The sequence below is a fragment of the Labeo rohita genome, chromosome 19 (assembly GCF_022985175.1).
Source record: "Labeo rohita strain BAU-BD-2019 chromosome 19, IGBB_LRoh.1.0, whole genome shotgun sequence".
Lineage (NCBI taxonomy): Eukaryota > Metazoa > Chordata > Actinopteri > Cypriniformes > Cyprinidae > Labeo > Labeo rohita.
In genome coordinates this window covers 3,732,615-3,749,047 of record NC_066887.1, presented here as the reverse complement: position 1 = coordinate 3,749,047, position 16,433 = coordinate 3,732,615, and the positions used below count along the sequence as shown (strand labels likewise).

Here is a 16,433-nt window from a genome sequence, read left to right as displayed (position 1 = left end):
ACAGCAGAACAAATTTCTGTGTAAATTGCTTGTAATGCTCATACACTCACATACTTGGAATACACATATTTCCAAATGCACGTAATTTTCAAATGCATATATTTAGCAAATTTGTTAACATTTTACCATGATATCGTAATTTTCATCCTACTACCCACACTTATTCTTATATTTACAGTTAGATTGACATTTATGCATTTACGTTTATCTATTGGTCAAATAATATGATAATATGCAAATACTAAAAATAATACATTTTCTTGTTCTTTTATACGCTATGTTTTAGACTTATTGGCCACATTCATTAAATGTAAAAAAGAACAAATTTGTGCGTAAATCACTTGTAAAACTTTTTTGTATATTGTTGCATTCAGTTCATCTAGGCAAAAATGGACACAAAAGGCGTTTCATAAACGCCCATACTGTGTATGTATTATTAAGTTCTTATTCTTAGTATTAAGTACAGTGTGTGTAAAACAGTGGCACACAGCATACAGTATGTATGTATATTGTGTGTCCAGGGCAGACGGCGCGTTTGATCCCCACTCATCCACGTAGTGCACTTTGCCTCCGACATCTCAGCCTGCGAAGGACTACATCACACAATCACGCCACACTCCCACAATCCCTTTCTTCTCTGGCTGCTTGACTCCAAGCACACTCGAACAGCCTGCTGCACCACACTGAGATCTTTCTCATTCTCCCGCGCATTCTCTCTCGCCCTTTTCCCGTCTCTCTCTCCAGGAACTGGCGGCAGAGAGAGAGGAGAGAAGTCAAAAACCCGCGACAATGTGCCAGAGAAATATCAGAGTGGCTTTTTTTTTCACTCGTCACCCAAGCCAAAGATGGGCCGTCTCCAAATCCTGCTGCCCTATCAGACAAATTAAAGTAAATCAAGCATGAAATGAAGCAGGAGAGCCCGGAGATAAGGTCCCTTTAAGTCCCTCACAGATTAGACCACTGAGAGAGAGAGAGAGAGAGAGAAAGAGAGAGAGAGATGGAAGAGAGGGACAGTATGGAAGGAGAGAGGTGCAGAAAAGGCCGGTTTGCTGGTTTCTCTGTGGCAGACGCTGCTTTTGATTACTTCACTTTGGCGCTGACGTAAAAGAGAACAGTGGAGCTGTTCCCTCACTCATTTTTCTGATAATGACTTTTGTTTATTTTAGTGCTCCAGCGTTCCGAAGCGCTTTGGAGTGTGACTACATTTTAGAGATGAAGTGTAGTTCATTGCGAGTGTCCTAATGTTCATTTGATGCACTGAAGTGGAACGGTACAAAACATATTTGGGAAGAAAAAATCCTCTGCGCAGCTTGATGTAGTTGCCTTTAACAAGGGTTTTCTTAAACATTGATTGGATTGTACATTTATAAGTCTGTTTTTAGTTTTAAAGTCAGTGTGGAATCAAAATACACTCCTTTTATTTTCTGAATACACTTTGCTGTTGTCATCGTGAATGATCTGTGCACTTTAATCCAGAGATAAAAACGTTTTATAATCTTTTGTCAGAATGTAATATCTTGCTCCACCGCTAAAATAACCTTTTTGGTTAACAAAATTATAATAATTGTTACCCTGGACCACAAAATCAGCTGCAAGTAGCACAGGTATATTTGTAGCTTTATGGGTCAAAATTATTGAATTTTATGCCAAAAATCGTTAGGATATTAAGAAAATATCATGTTGCATGAAGATAATTTATAAATTTTCTACCGAAAATATATCAAAACTTCATTTTTGATTAGTTTTATGCATCGCTAAGAACTTCATTTGGACAACTTTAAAGGTGATTTTCTTAGTATTTAGATTTTCTTGCACACTCAGATTCCAGATTTCCAAATAGTTGTATCACGGCCAAATGTTGTCCTATACTGACAAACCATACATCAGTGGAAAGCTTTTTTATTCAGCTTTAAAATGTGAGATCTAGCTTTAAGATCTCAATTTCAAAGTTGACCCTTATGACTGGTTTTGTGGTCCGAGGTCACATTTAACCCCACCAACCATCAGAGTTTATGATATATAAAGGGCACTTTTTATTCCAGATGGTTAAACATGAATTCTGTCCTACTTAATGCTCATGTAAATGAAAATTCTGTCATAATTTGCTCACCCTCATGTCGTGCCAAAATTGTGACTCCTGTGGAACATAAAAGATGAAATTTTATGAATGCTGGCAGCTAAACAGTTTTGGTTCCCATTGACTTCAACTGTGTTTTATCGATTTTAGAATTCAGTGGAAACCAGATTGTTTGGTTACCAACATCGGTAACACTTTAGCATAGGGACCAGTTCTCACTATTAACATGATGCTTATTAGCAAACCTATTATTAGTATATTGGTACATTATAAAGCACATATTCTGCATGACCATTTTCTACATCCCTAATCCTACCCAATAACTAAATTTAACAACAACCCTACTAATTATTAATAAGCAGCAAATTAGGTGTTTGAGGCAAAAGTCGTAGTTAATGGTTTGTTAATAGCGAGAACTGGGCCTTAAAATAAAGTGTGACCAAAATCTCTTCTTTCATGTTACACATAAAGAAGGTCATATGGGTTTGGAACAGGGTCAGAAATTAACTTTTTCCATTAAAGGAGAAGTCCACTTCCAGAAGAACAATTTACAAATAATTGCTCACCCTCTTGTCATCCAAGATGTTCATGTCTTTCTTTTTTCATTCGTAAAGAAATTATGTTTTTTGAGGGAAACATTTCAGGATTTTTCTCCATATAATGGACTGATATGGTGCCCCGAGTTTGAACTTCCAAAATGCAGTTTAAATGCAGTTAAAATGATCCCAAATGCAGTTGTAAGTGATTCGAGGAAGAAGGGTCTTATCTAGCGAAACGATCGGTTATTTTAATAAAAATAATACAAATTAAATACTATTTAATCTCAAACGCTTGTCTCGTCTTTCTCTCCCTGAACTCTGTGTTCTGACTCAAGACAGTTAGTGTATATTGAAAAACCATATTTTCTCCCTCAACTTCAAAATCATCCTATATCGCTGTTTTACCTTTTTTGTTAAGGGTGTTTGATCTTTGCATGTTCACTTTGCAAAGACTGGGTCGGTACTTCTGCAGTGATGTAGGATGATTTTGAAATTATTTTTGAAGTTGAGGGAGAAAATACAGTTGAGATTTTCTTGAGTCAGAATACACAGAGTTCATGGAGAGAAAGGCAAGACAAGCGTTTGAGATTAAAAAGTATTTAATGTATTTTTTTTAATGAAAATAACCAGTCGTTTCGCTAGATAAGACCCTTCTTCCTCGGCTGGGATCATTTACAACTGCATTTGGGATCGTATGAAGCCGCATTTAAACTGCATTTTGGAAGTTCAAAATCGGGGCACCATATCAGTCCATTATATGGAGAAAAATCCTGAAATGTTTTCCTCAAAAAACATAATTTCTTTACAACTGAAGAAATAAAGACATGAACATCTTGGATGACAAGGGGGTGAGTACATCTGGAAGTGGACTTCTCCTTTAAGGGGCAATTTTTAAAATTTTTAAAGGGTATTTTTATAATTACAGGAACTCATAGGACTGCAATATCACTATTGTCTGTTATTGTTATTGATAATGCAATAGTAATTATTAATGATGATTAAAAGAATACATGTAAAAAAAAAATAATTGTGCAGGGAGAATTTTTGTGCCTCTATCTTGAATTTGTGGGGCATTTTTGTTCATTTTGGTGGCATTTTTGCTGTAAGCCCCTCTTTAAAAAAAATCTGTAAAATCTACGGTAAAAAACAGACAGCTGTGGTTGCCGGAATTTTACCGTAAAGAATATTGTAGCAACGTTTTACATTTTATGGTTTTCATTTTCATTTACAGGTAAATACCGTAATTTCATTAACTGATATAATGTTAATATACCAACCCACTGAAGTACTGAAATCTGTTTTGTATCTTTGTAATACTCTGATAACAACCAAAAGCAGGTGGTGATGAGAAAGTCACATGATGAAACAAATCACCTCATCACAAACAGTTTTTAAATATTAACATATATAGAAGGTGCACAGTATCATTCACACAAACACTAAACACCATCATGGTAACACACATGAAACTGAAATAATGCAATAAACATTCATTTAACAACATTAGATGTAACATAGAACCCTAATGTACAAAACTGATAAGAAAAAAAAAAGAAGAAAAAAACAACAACATCAAATTTAAAAAAAAATAACACAGGGAATTGTGGGAATGTCAATTACGGTTATTCACTGTAAATTTTAGTGTCTTTTACCGTTAACCATTTATCAGTAGCATTTTTACGGTTAAATTTACAGTCATTTTTTACAGTGCTCCTTCCCTGGTTGAAAAAGACATGATGATGAGTAAATGAAGACATGATTTTTGGGTGAATGATCCCTTGAAACTTCGACGTAATGTGACTTAAAGTTTAAAAAGCTGTGTCTTTAATTCTTTTGTGTTCAATTAAATTCAGTTCAGTTCAAGTTTATATGTATACCTTATTCAGTTTATTCATGATGGAAATCATTGCAAAGTAGGTTTACAGAAAATTAAAGCTCCTACAATATATTTAGTAGTAGTGTATTAGTGGTGACTCTGTCAAGTTGATGTCCATATGGCAGAAATGTACAGTAAAAATCAGTTAATGATATGCAGTAAAACAGACGGTAAACATCAATGTATGTTGCAGTCAAACTTAATGCAAAATTTGGTAGTTTTGTATGTTGTTTCAGGGTTGGGATCATCTCTTCTCAGGTGTTCGTTCATCTCAGATCTTTGTAAGCGCTGGATCCAGAATGAAGCTTGTGTAATTCCTAGCTACCTCAAGATGCTAATCCCGTGGCAGAAACAGAGAAGCAAAATGAGACAAAATTAGCGTAGCTCGAACATAAAAGAAGATATTTTTATGAATGTTCATGCTGCTCTTCTCCATACAGTAAAAGATGATTACCATAAAGCAGACTTAAATATAAGTTTTTATTTGCTGAAAATCTTCCTTTTCACTGCATCTCTTTTTAAAATGAATTTTGTTTCATTTTATGCATATTTGACAGTTTTGATTTGCCTATTTCTATAAATTCTTCTGAAGTACAAACAAATTGCTTATCTGTATTGGTGTGCAGAATTCATGTCTAAATATATATTTATATACAAAACATTTTTGAGTCATGCCCCACATTGGTGCCCTTCTATGGTTGAAGACATCTATTAATTCAGAGAGGGGATGGGTGTAAAGGCTTAACCCTGATCTCCTGAAAGCACTGCCTCGAGATTCTCTTTATTTATCAATCCATCTGCCGGCATTTCGCATCTCCTCCTGAAACTGGATAATTTAACACGCTTCTGCACTGTTCACATCAAAACTTCCAGCAGAAAGAGGCTTAATCCACCTTATCTGAAGCCCTGTCAAAGCAGTGAGCGAAAGCCTAATCAAAGAGACAGGCAGGGTCACCCGGGAGAGGGTCCGACGGACGGGTGTATGATTTCTAATTGGGGGAGACGCTCACCCTAGGGCTTAGTTTGCTCATGGAGTACTGTGGTGTTTTGGTTGAAGATCTCAGCTGGTAACGGTGTAGATGTAGGTTTAAACCCCAGGACCTTCAGCATTGTGCCCTTAAGGAAGAGACTAAACTCCAGGTCACCCCAGGTGGATTTTCCCTGTAAATCCATGAAATATAATGCCCTATTTAAAAAAATATATATACAATGCAACACAAAGTACATATTATTATTGTACAGATTGTAGTGATACAGTTGAGGTCAAAAGTTTACATACACCTTGCAGAATCTGCAAAATGTTAATTATTTTACCAAAATAGGAGGGATCATACAAAATGCATGTTATTGTTTATTTAGTACTGACCTGAATAAGATATTTAACATGAAAGATGTTTACATATAGTCCACAAAAGAAAATAATAGTTGAATTTATAAAAATTACCCTGTTCAAAACTTTACATATGCTTGATTCTTATTTTTTATTATTACCTAAATGACCCACAGCTGTGTTTTTTTGGTTTTGTTTAGAGATTACACTAAACAAAGCATCAGTGAGCATTTGAACCTTTTGTAGTAGTTGCATATGAGTCTCTCAGTTGTCCTCAGTGTGAAAAGATGGATCTCAAAATCATACAGTCATTGCTAGAAAGGGTTCAAATACGCAAAAATGCTGAAAAACCAAACAGTTTGTGGGATCTGAAGGATTTTTCTGAGGTACAGCCCTTTATTAGTCAGTTGTTTGTCCTGAACAGTTAATCTGCCTTATCTTAACTATCACAAAACACACACACAGCTGTGAATCATTCAGGTAGCAACACAGTATTAAAATCAAGAGTATGTAAACTTTTGAAAAGGGTAAATTTTGTAAACATATTTTATGTGAAATATCTTATTCAGGTCATTACTAAATAAAAAATGCGTTTTGCATTTTGCAACATGCATTTTGTATGATCATTCTTATTTTGGTAAAATAATTAACATTTTGGAGATTCTGCAAGGTGTATGTAAACTTTTGACCTCAACTGTATGTATTATTATTACTGCCCTGTTCAAAAGTCGATAAGGTTTAAAATGAGTACTTTTACTCAACAAGGATGCATTAAATTGAGCTGAAGTGATAGTAAATAAATTTATGTGACAAATAATTTCTGTTTTAACCTGAAAATTCACGATTTCTACAAAAATATTAGGTAGCACTACTGTTTTCAACATTGATAATAATCAGAAATGTTTCTTGAGCAGCAAATCAGCATATTAGAATGATTTCTGAAGGATCATGTGGCACTGAAGACTGGAGAAATGATGCTGAAAATTCAGCTTTGATCACAGGAATAAATTACATTTCAACATATATTGCAATAGAAAACAGTTATTTCAAATTGTAATAATATTTAACATTATTACTGTTTTTATCAAACAAATGCAGTGTTGGTAAGCATAAGAAACTCCTTTCAAAAACATCAAAAGTATTATCACCCCTCAACATTTTTTATTATAACATCAATACAAGTTAGAAACATACTGAGCTGTTGTTTGGGTCATAACTGTAATTGTTTGTCTTCTAAGGGGAGCTGAAATTGGTAGGTGAAGGAGGAGAGAGAAGGATTTGTTCTTGTCAGGCACTTCTGCTGGGCACCACGTGGGGACCTTTCCCTGGGAAGATTGAGGCGGCCACAGGAGGAAGTGACAAGGTGGGTTTATTTGCTTGTTTGTTATGGGGTGAATACAAAAGGTAAAATCATGGAAAACGTAGACACGATAACCTGATTTCCCTAGGACATTTCTTTTAAATAAATTCATAATTCTAAGATACGAAACAATGTATTGTTGATAGGGTACAACAGGGCACCCCCTAAGAAAAAATGTGCTTTTCACTGCACCCAAAGTGTATGATTGCAGAAAAATACATACATTTGTATCGAACATTTATAGAGTAAGTCTTTTTTGTAAGTTTATTTTGTTTAAAAATCTCATAAATGTATGAGGTGGCAAGGGGGACCTTTTACCCCACAAACGGGGTAAAAGGCTCACAGTATTGATACAAATACTTTAGCTAAAATAATGTTTTTTTTTTAAATAATGTATAAGTTATTGTTCAAAACAATCACTTGAGCAAAGTTTGTACTATTTTCTGCTTATTTTGCTAAATAAAACAATGATTTTTTGTTCAATAAATATACTGTCATTAAACAATGTTAATATAAAACATATTTTAAAATAAAGAAACAAAATCATTTTAAAAAGTAAAGATTCTGAAAGCATAGAAGGAGACCCCATAATAATTTAACATAGATTTAGAGTAGTAACAACGAATGATATTTTAATATATGATATCATTAATATCTTGTTTTTAAATATGATGCTTTCATTCTAAACATGGTGATTATCTCTAAGATGGACATCCAACATAATATATGATATTTACCATCTGAATAATGTCATGTCAATGTCATGTCAACAAATGGAAAAATCAGCCTTCTATTAATTATCATGTTAATTATTGTGCCTTTTAGCCTACTTTTACTTTTACATATTCTTTTGTCTTTTAAAAAGTGTTGCTTTAATTATCTGAAACAAAACTGAAAATCATTAAGAAGATCTCAAGATATATTAAATAATTTTAGCGATTCTCGTTTGCTACTTAAATCTACTACAAAAAAATATCAACTATTAGATCAAGTAAGCAAAGAATTCACTTTGTGCTGCTGCCCGTGATCACGTCAAAGATCAGATAATTTTGCATGTGTATGTTGAAAAGCGAATGTTTTGGAAAGTGCTACGCCACGATTTTCTGCCATCAAGAGGAAAGTAATATCAAAGACGCCTTTTACCCCGGGGCACCTTTAGCCCCGTTGTACATTTCATTTTCACTTCTTTTTCACTTACCAACCAACTCTGGAAGCTTTTTTAATGCTATTTTAAAACTCCCAACAAAAATGAACAGAAAATAAGACATTTGTCTCTACAACTGATGTGCAGAGAATGATGGGAAATTTAGTTTTGTCTGACTTTTAGCAAACATCTTTTCTAACTTCTTCACCTTTATTAAATATGCAATTATGGTCTACATCAGCTTGCTTCCACCATGATTCTTTAAATGACTTGCCCTCGGTTTGCAGAAAGCTGAATTTTTATATTTATGACATTGTTGTGACATTCATTCATCTCATAAAGAGGGTTTGCACTTAAGTCACGATTTGGTCATTTACCTGGATATGCGGCCATATTGGTGATAGTCGGATGTAAACAACTGCATGGATTGCATGGTTAATGCACTACTGAATATGTTGTTCTGCTAATTTATGCTATCTAAACCATGGAAAAAAAAAAAAAAAAAAAAAAAAAACATGTAAAAGCTGCTAAATCATATAGAGAAGGACTTAGTTAGTGGGAAAGGGCGCAATATTTTGACAAACTAAAGTAAATAAGTGGTAAAGATAGCAGTATTAAGATATTTACGGGGCTCTATGCTTAGTTTTTTTTTTTTGGAGCACTTGTGCTACTAACTTAAAAAATGTAGGAGCACAATCAAAATTTTAGGAGCACCTTCTAATTAATAATCACAAAATCTGATCAAAGATTAGCCTTCCCATTACAAGGTGATATTTGACTCCTTAAAGTAAATTAAAGAGGAATTTTGTTTTTACCTTTGTAATGACATTTTTCTGACTTTATTAAAAGTATGTCATCTATTATGTCAGATTAAAAAAAAAAATATATATATATATATATATATATATACTTATATATTTAAAATGTCTAATTAAAACAACGGAATAAGAAGAAGTAGAATAAGAATAAGTTACCAATCAAATGAAATCAGTATTAACAAAATTAATTTGTACTACAGAGGTGGCACAAGAGAACACAAAAGTGGCTTGTAGGTGTATGTTCATTTGTTTAATGAGGCTCAGAGGTGGCATGAGTGCAATCAAATTCATAAATTCATGCTGAGATTAATGTTTTAAATATAACATTTTGAATATAGAAATATTAAATGATTTAACTGAAAAGATGAAACAAAATTTGCCAGTAGGTGGCGGCAAGTCACTGATTTAATTACTGAATCATTCATTCATTTGATTCGTTCGAACAGCTGATTCATTCAGGAATAAAGCCAAGTGACTGTGTTCATGAATGGGAAATTGAATCATTGACTCACTAGATTAGTTAAAAAATGCACGTTCATTCATAAACTAAACATCAGTTGTGACTTCAAACTATTTTTGACGACGAAATAGAGCAAAATCAGGCAATAGTGTTATAGTCAGACAATGTAAGTTTACTTAATATTACCTTCTTGTTTATTTAAAAAATGTATTGCACTTTGTTTATCAAAGGATTCACAAGATATGTCTGTGATACATTACTCAACGTTGCAAGAACACATAGAAATCTTTGAAGCTGCTCTCAGCACAAACACAAATATTCTGATCAGGTCAGTCGCACATTGTGCTCCTCAAATATTTTTTCATAGTCGCACGCAGTAGTCGAATGAAATGGTCGCGTTACAGAGCCCCGATTAACCTTATATTTCACCTACATGACCGGAAATGATAAGAACAAACACGAATGTTCTCAAGAATGTTCTTGCCCTGGACATCCTGGTTCAGTTTGGCCAACCTTTTGTTCCTCAGACAATTTTTTGCACTCTTCTCCTTGATTTGTTATAACTTGAGTCAGTCTATAAAGCTCCAAATGTTTTTCCGACTGATTAGTGCAGCCCAAAACATGACAATAATTGACCATTTTAAGCAATAATCAGCCAAATATGTGAGTTTCGTTCGGTTCAGTGGCATTGTTTACGTTCAGTGCTGCCAATATGGCCGATTGATGATGTGTTGTGAAAACACTTTATACTGTCATTAGGCTGTGACTTAATATAAGTGTGTATACAATTTGCATACTTTGTATACACTCTTAGTGAATTGTGGGTCACTACAGGAAGGCTACATTCAGAGACCGGACAAACAGATTGAGAAGAGAGCAAGGGACAGAAGTGAAATCATCTGAAAGCTTTTTGTGTCCATTTTGTATTTTGAGGCCTTGGAGAAGGCGGTGTTGTGTTTTGGAGTGTACGAGAGGGAGCGCGAGTGTGTGTGTCACGGGTAATCTGTGCCCGTGGCAGGTTTACCCTGTGAAGCGGACTGGTATCGCAGGCCCATTGTTGTTGCTCCTGTCAGAGCGGGGAGAGGCCGATGGAGGCCTGTGCTGGCCTGATAAGGGGAAAGAGGATTCAGCGGAGAGAGAGAGACAGGCAGAAAGAGAAAGAAATGACTCAAGGAGAGTGGAGTGCTGTGTAGACTCTGTCTTTTTCATGAAGTATTCCCACACAGTCAGATCCGCGCAAACCTCTCTCTCTTTCTGACGCTCCATTCTGAAGGTGAGGCTTTAAGAAGAGACACCGTACGTACTGTAAGTGAGTACGCAGGTCGCACGTGGACGGTAAACATAGTGTGCAAAGCGCTTGTTTGGTTCTCATGGGATTTTTATGTCAGTATCGCTCATACTTTAGGTTCATGAGCTTAACAAACTTCTAAACTTAGGTTCACCACAAAATAAAAATTCTGTCATTGTTAACTCACCCTCATGTTTTTCCAAACCCGTAAGACATTTGTTCATCTTCGCAACACAAATGAAGGTATTTTCAAACAAATCCAGTCATTAGGCTAATTTGTTTTCAGTAAATAAGCTTTCCATTGATTTATGGTTTGTTAGAATAGGACAATATGTGACCTGGACCACAAAACCAGTCATAAGGGTCAATTTTTCCAAATTGAGATTTATACATCATCTGAAAGCTGAATAAATAAGCTTTCCATTGATGTATAATAGAACAATATTTGTGTGAGATACAACTATTTGAAAATCTGGAATCTGAGGGTGCAAAAAATCAAAATATTGAGAAAATCACCTTTAAAGTTCTTAACAATGCATATTACTAATCAAAAATTAACTTTTGATATATTTACAGTAGGAATTTTACAAAATATCTTCATGGAACATGATCTTTACTTAATATCCTAATGATTTTTGGCATAAAATAAAAATCTATAATTTTGACCCATACAATGTATTTTTGGCTATTGCTACAAATATACCCCAGCAACTGGTTTTGTGGTCCAGGGTCACATATTTGGCTGAGATACAACCATTTTAAACCTGAAAATCACCTTTAAATTGAGGTTCTTAGAAATGCATATTGCAAAATATCTTAAATTTACAAAATATCTTAATAAATCAGAATTGGGGGTCCATGTAGGCCTCTGGGTTCTAGAAAATAGCAAGGACTCATTATACTAATGCACAGGTTTTTTTTTTCAATTTTCTTATTTTTTATTGTTGTTTATTGTATTGTTTGTTTAGTAATTGGTGTGAAAGAGTATTGATGTGAGACAGTACACGTTGTGAGATGCAAGACAAATTTGGGAAAGAATTCCAACAATAAAGTATAACTGAACTGAATTAAAAAAAATTGCATGCATCTCCTAAGAAGAGATTTCAGTTGTGCTCAGATTTCTCAAGACACCAAAATCTGCAAGATTTCAATATGAATATTTCCCATCAAATTCATTTGAAGGCTGGAATACACTATACAACTCAAATGTACAGCCTGCAGGATTCGACTATAAGACAGGCCTGTTGGAGTTGATAGATTGCAACAGTAAATCACATGATGCTCACAGATTTTTCAGCTTCAGACTATGATTTTATCCAGTCATCGGAAATCAGACATATTACAGCCAATTTCAGAGCACATTGTTTTCATTCGTTATGTGTCTTATAGCAACGAGACACTGTGTTCAAAACAATCTGAAAAATCTGGCAGTGTGATCTCCGTTCAGAAAGTGTATGATGCCTGTTTTTCAAAATCTCTTGAGTTTTAAAAGTTGTGTGGTGTATTCAAGCCTCAAGTACACTGTGAAAAAGATTATCGGAGTATGTCTGACAAGAAAATATTCTTTCAGTTTTTCTATTTCAAAATTTCAAGTTTATTTCAATGTATTACATGCTGTTTTCTCTGTAAGTGTTTGCGGAACTTACAAAATGTTTTTTTTCCCCCTATTGGGCCCTTGTATTTTAATGTAGTTTGACATAAATGCCTACATTTATATGCACGGACCCCAAGCAGAGCCCCATGTCATCAATTTGTACTAATTTCAGATATATTCAACACAGCCCTTAGAGGTGAAGTGGATATGATCTGTGCTACCTGTAGGGATCAGGAGACGTCCGGCTCTAGAACAGCATCATCCATTCATATCCCTGTGGGGGAGGAAAAGGGAACCAAATGCTTTCCAGACTCTCAGACGATTATCAGTGCACTTATCTCTGCAGGAGCTCACGCTCCCCCTCTCTCTCTCTCTGGCCAAATCTGCATTTTTGCTGAATCGTATCATCTTCCTGCCGACTGGTCAATCCCAGACAGGGCTGACAAGACTTTGTCTTATGGCCTATTAGAAATAGAGATACAGATACAAAGACGAAAATATACCCATATTTTTAACAAGACAATAATTGCAATTAAATGCATTAAATTTATATTAAATGCAGTTAGCTAAAATGTAGTGTTTTTAACCCACTTAAGTATACTTAGGTACAGTTTTTAAAAATATATACTTTTAAGATTTAAGTACACTGTAAGTGCATGTGCAATGCAATTAAATGCATTTCTGTTTCACAAGGGCTGCATCACAAGCATGCATTTTGTTTTGAGTAACAGAAATATACAGTTAATTTAGTCATTCTGTTTTCAATTATGAAATCAAATCCTCCATCCATTCTTTTGAAGCCCATGCCAGCTCTTTAAATTCCCCGTGTGTGGGTGTGAGGAAGCTGTGATGCTGTGATAGAGGGCACAATGTGTCTAAAGATCAGTGCTCAGCATCCGCTTCTTCTGTCTCCAAGTCCATGCCGCTCCATTCTGGATCCCAAAGCTCCCAAAGGATGAGATGTGATCAGGTGAAACATTCACAGGGTTTCTAACAATACAGCCATTCAGAGGGCGAACGGAGCGGGGTGTGGCCTGCTCAGCCCATCCTCCAACACGGGCCTGGGCAAACTTGGTTCGGAGGGCCGGTGTCCCTGCTGAGTTTAGCTCCAACCCTAATAAAACTCACCTGATTGTAGCTTTCTAGTAAACCTGAAGACACTGATTAGCTTGTTCAGGTGTGTTTAATCAGGGTTGCCTGAGTTTGCCCAGGTCTGCTCCAACACATACATGGAGATATAGTTTTGGAATTGCCTTTGGGAATGACAAATTCTTAGATTAAGTTGTTTCAGTAAGCTCACTTCACTGTTCACTGACCGTATGATGCATTTTGCATGCAAAAATGGCAGTTTTGTGTGAAACCAGCTGTTCTAAACCGTGATTGGTTGCTTTACATGTCGATCAGATGGTCTGTTCTGATGTGGAGGAAACTGAAGTGTGTTTTGTGTCGCAGGTTTCGCTGGTGCTGAATGGAGGTCCTCGCTGGCTGATGGACATGATGTGGGTCAGTGCAGAGGACGGAAAGAGCAACTGCGCCGTTTACAGTAAAGGTGAGAATTTATTTTTTGAGCTGACAAATGTCTTCTGTCAGACTTCTGTGCCTGATAAAAGTGCGTCAGGGTGTTAAAGACCCTGAAATGGCTGGAAAAACATAGCTGAAACAAATGAGAGCAGAAGGATATCCATCAGAAAAGGTGTTTTTGATAAATACAAACTGTTTAAATGCATGACTTGTAATTGTAATTGTAATTGTAATATAAATAATATAGAGTGGTCAGTGTTCATTGAATCAAGGTCCTTGCTAATGCCTGAATTTGTGTTTTTGATATACTGACATATTTATTGTTAACACTTTACAATAAAGTCCCATTAGTTAATGTTAATTAATGCATTACCTAATATTACTTAACAATGAGCAATGCATTTCTGTTCTGTGGTTGAAATATAAACTGGTTGCTGTCAAAACAAAAAAACTTTTCATCACAGGTTCATTCAAACATGCTTTAAATATCTGGATGTAGTATAGCGAATATATTTAGCAAAATTCTGCACCCCTAAATTATTTTTTCTGACAAAATAATGAGTTTATGGACATTGAATGTGTTGCCTGAGGTAATGTTAAATGTAACATTGTTTACAAACTGTTCTATTTACCTTATCCATGATTGAAACACTGATTAAGTGATTACATCATGATACATTTTAGTAAGTTACAGTGTTTTTAAATCTGTGTTAGATTAAAAATAGTTAATAAAAATACAAATATCCACTGTTGGTTTATGACAGCTTAGGTCCATTAAAAAAGTAAGTAAATTGTGGAATTAACATAAACTAAGTTAATAAATGCTTCATTGATTCATTTTAACTAATGTAGTTAATTAATGTTAACAAATGGAACCTAACTGTAAAATATTACCAATTTGTTATACTGATATAGCTTCAGTTTTGTTTTTGTTTGAGATATTTAAAAAATGTAAAACAAATGTCATAAATTAATAAAAATGTTACATGTTTAGGTAAATGTTTTAGGTTGAATTGTAATGGTTAATGTTTCAATAAATCCAAAATTAAAATTGTACGAACTTGAAATGTATTACTATTTGATCCTAACAACTGGTTGAAAAACATGAGATTATTTATTTATTCTATAATTATTTTATTCTATTGACAGCTTTAAGTTTTTATTAATGGTTTATAGTAAGGGTTTATCGATATGTTTTTCAGGGCCAATGCTGATACAGATTATTACAGATCCAAAAGAACGATAACTGATATTTTGAACTGATATATATATACGTCTGGTGTAAAAATGAAAATTAATTTTAAAATTAACAATAACAAGTATTCTGACCAAAACTGTCTTTAAATGCTTTACAATTATTTTATCTGCAAATCTGCAAAATTTTTGAAAATGACTAATACCGATAACCAGAAAAATGCTTAATGTCGGCACAGATAATCGGTCGATGCCTAGTTTATTCATGATAAAAAAATTATTATCAGCTTCTAAACTAAATTATTTATAAGAAACTATAAATAAAAATACACTACTTTTTAAAGTCTGATGTAAGATTTATTTATTTATTTTTTTTTAATAATGCAACAAAATTGAATGTACTTTACACGTATCATCAAAAATGTATCGTGTTTCAACATAATATGTTACATAAAAAAATTGCATAATATAAAATATAAAAATGTATTCATTTCAAATATATTTAAATATAAAACTGTTATTTTAAATTGTAGTAATATTTCGAAATATTACTTTTTTTAATGTATTGTAGATCAATTAATTGTTGTCTTGATGAGCATAGAGACTTTTTTTAAAAAATGTTAAAACAATCTTGCAACCCCAAACCATTGAACAGTAGTGTATATGTGACCTTGGACCACAAAACCAGTCATAAGGGTAAATTTTTTGAAATTGAGATATATACATCATCTGAAAAATGAATAAATAAGCTTTCCATGATGTATGGTTTGTTTGGATATGACAATATTTGGCCGAGATACAACGATTTGGAAATCTGGAATCTAAGGGTGCAAAAACAAACACACAAACAAACAAAATCAAATTATTGAGAAAATCACCTTTAAAGTTGTCTAAATGAAGTTCTTAGCAATGCATATTACTAATCAAAAATTAAGTTTTGATATATTTACAAAATATCTTAATGGAGCATGATCTTTACTTAATAATCTAATGATTCTTGGCATAAAAGAAAAATAGATCATTTTGACCCATACAGGTTATTTTTGGCTAATGCTACAAATATACCTGGGCTACTTAAGACTGGTTTTGTGGTCCAGAGTCACATATATCTGCGTTTGTATTTTTTGAAAAGTATCCCCCTGCAAAGATATCATCATATTTGAAGGTCTTTGACATCAAAAAGAAGCTCTGCCATATTCTGTAGATGACCTCAAAGCTGTAGCACACATGGA

The 16,433-nt window shown here is 34.1% G+C and overlaps 1 protein-coding gene across 2 annotated transcripts in view; it reads left to right on the top strand.

Moving 5' to 3' along the window:
- zfpm2b (zinc finger protein, FOG family member 2b) overlaps positions 1-16,433 on the top strand; it is a 71,446-nt gene that overhangs the window by 30,401 nt on the left and 24,612 nt on the right. For both annotated transcript variants that reach the window (XM_051135975.1, XM_051135974.1), the window contains exons 4-5: positions 7,061-7,185; positions 13,939-14,035. In XM_051135975.1, coding sequence (XP_050991932.1) covers positions 7,061-7,185; positions 13,939-14,035 — 222 coding nt within the window. The remainder of the gene's footprint in view (positions 1-7,060; positions 7,186-13,938; positions 14,036-16,433) is intronic.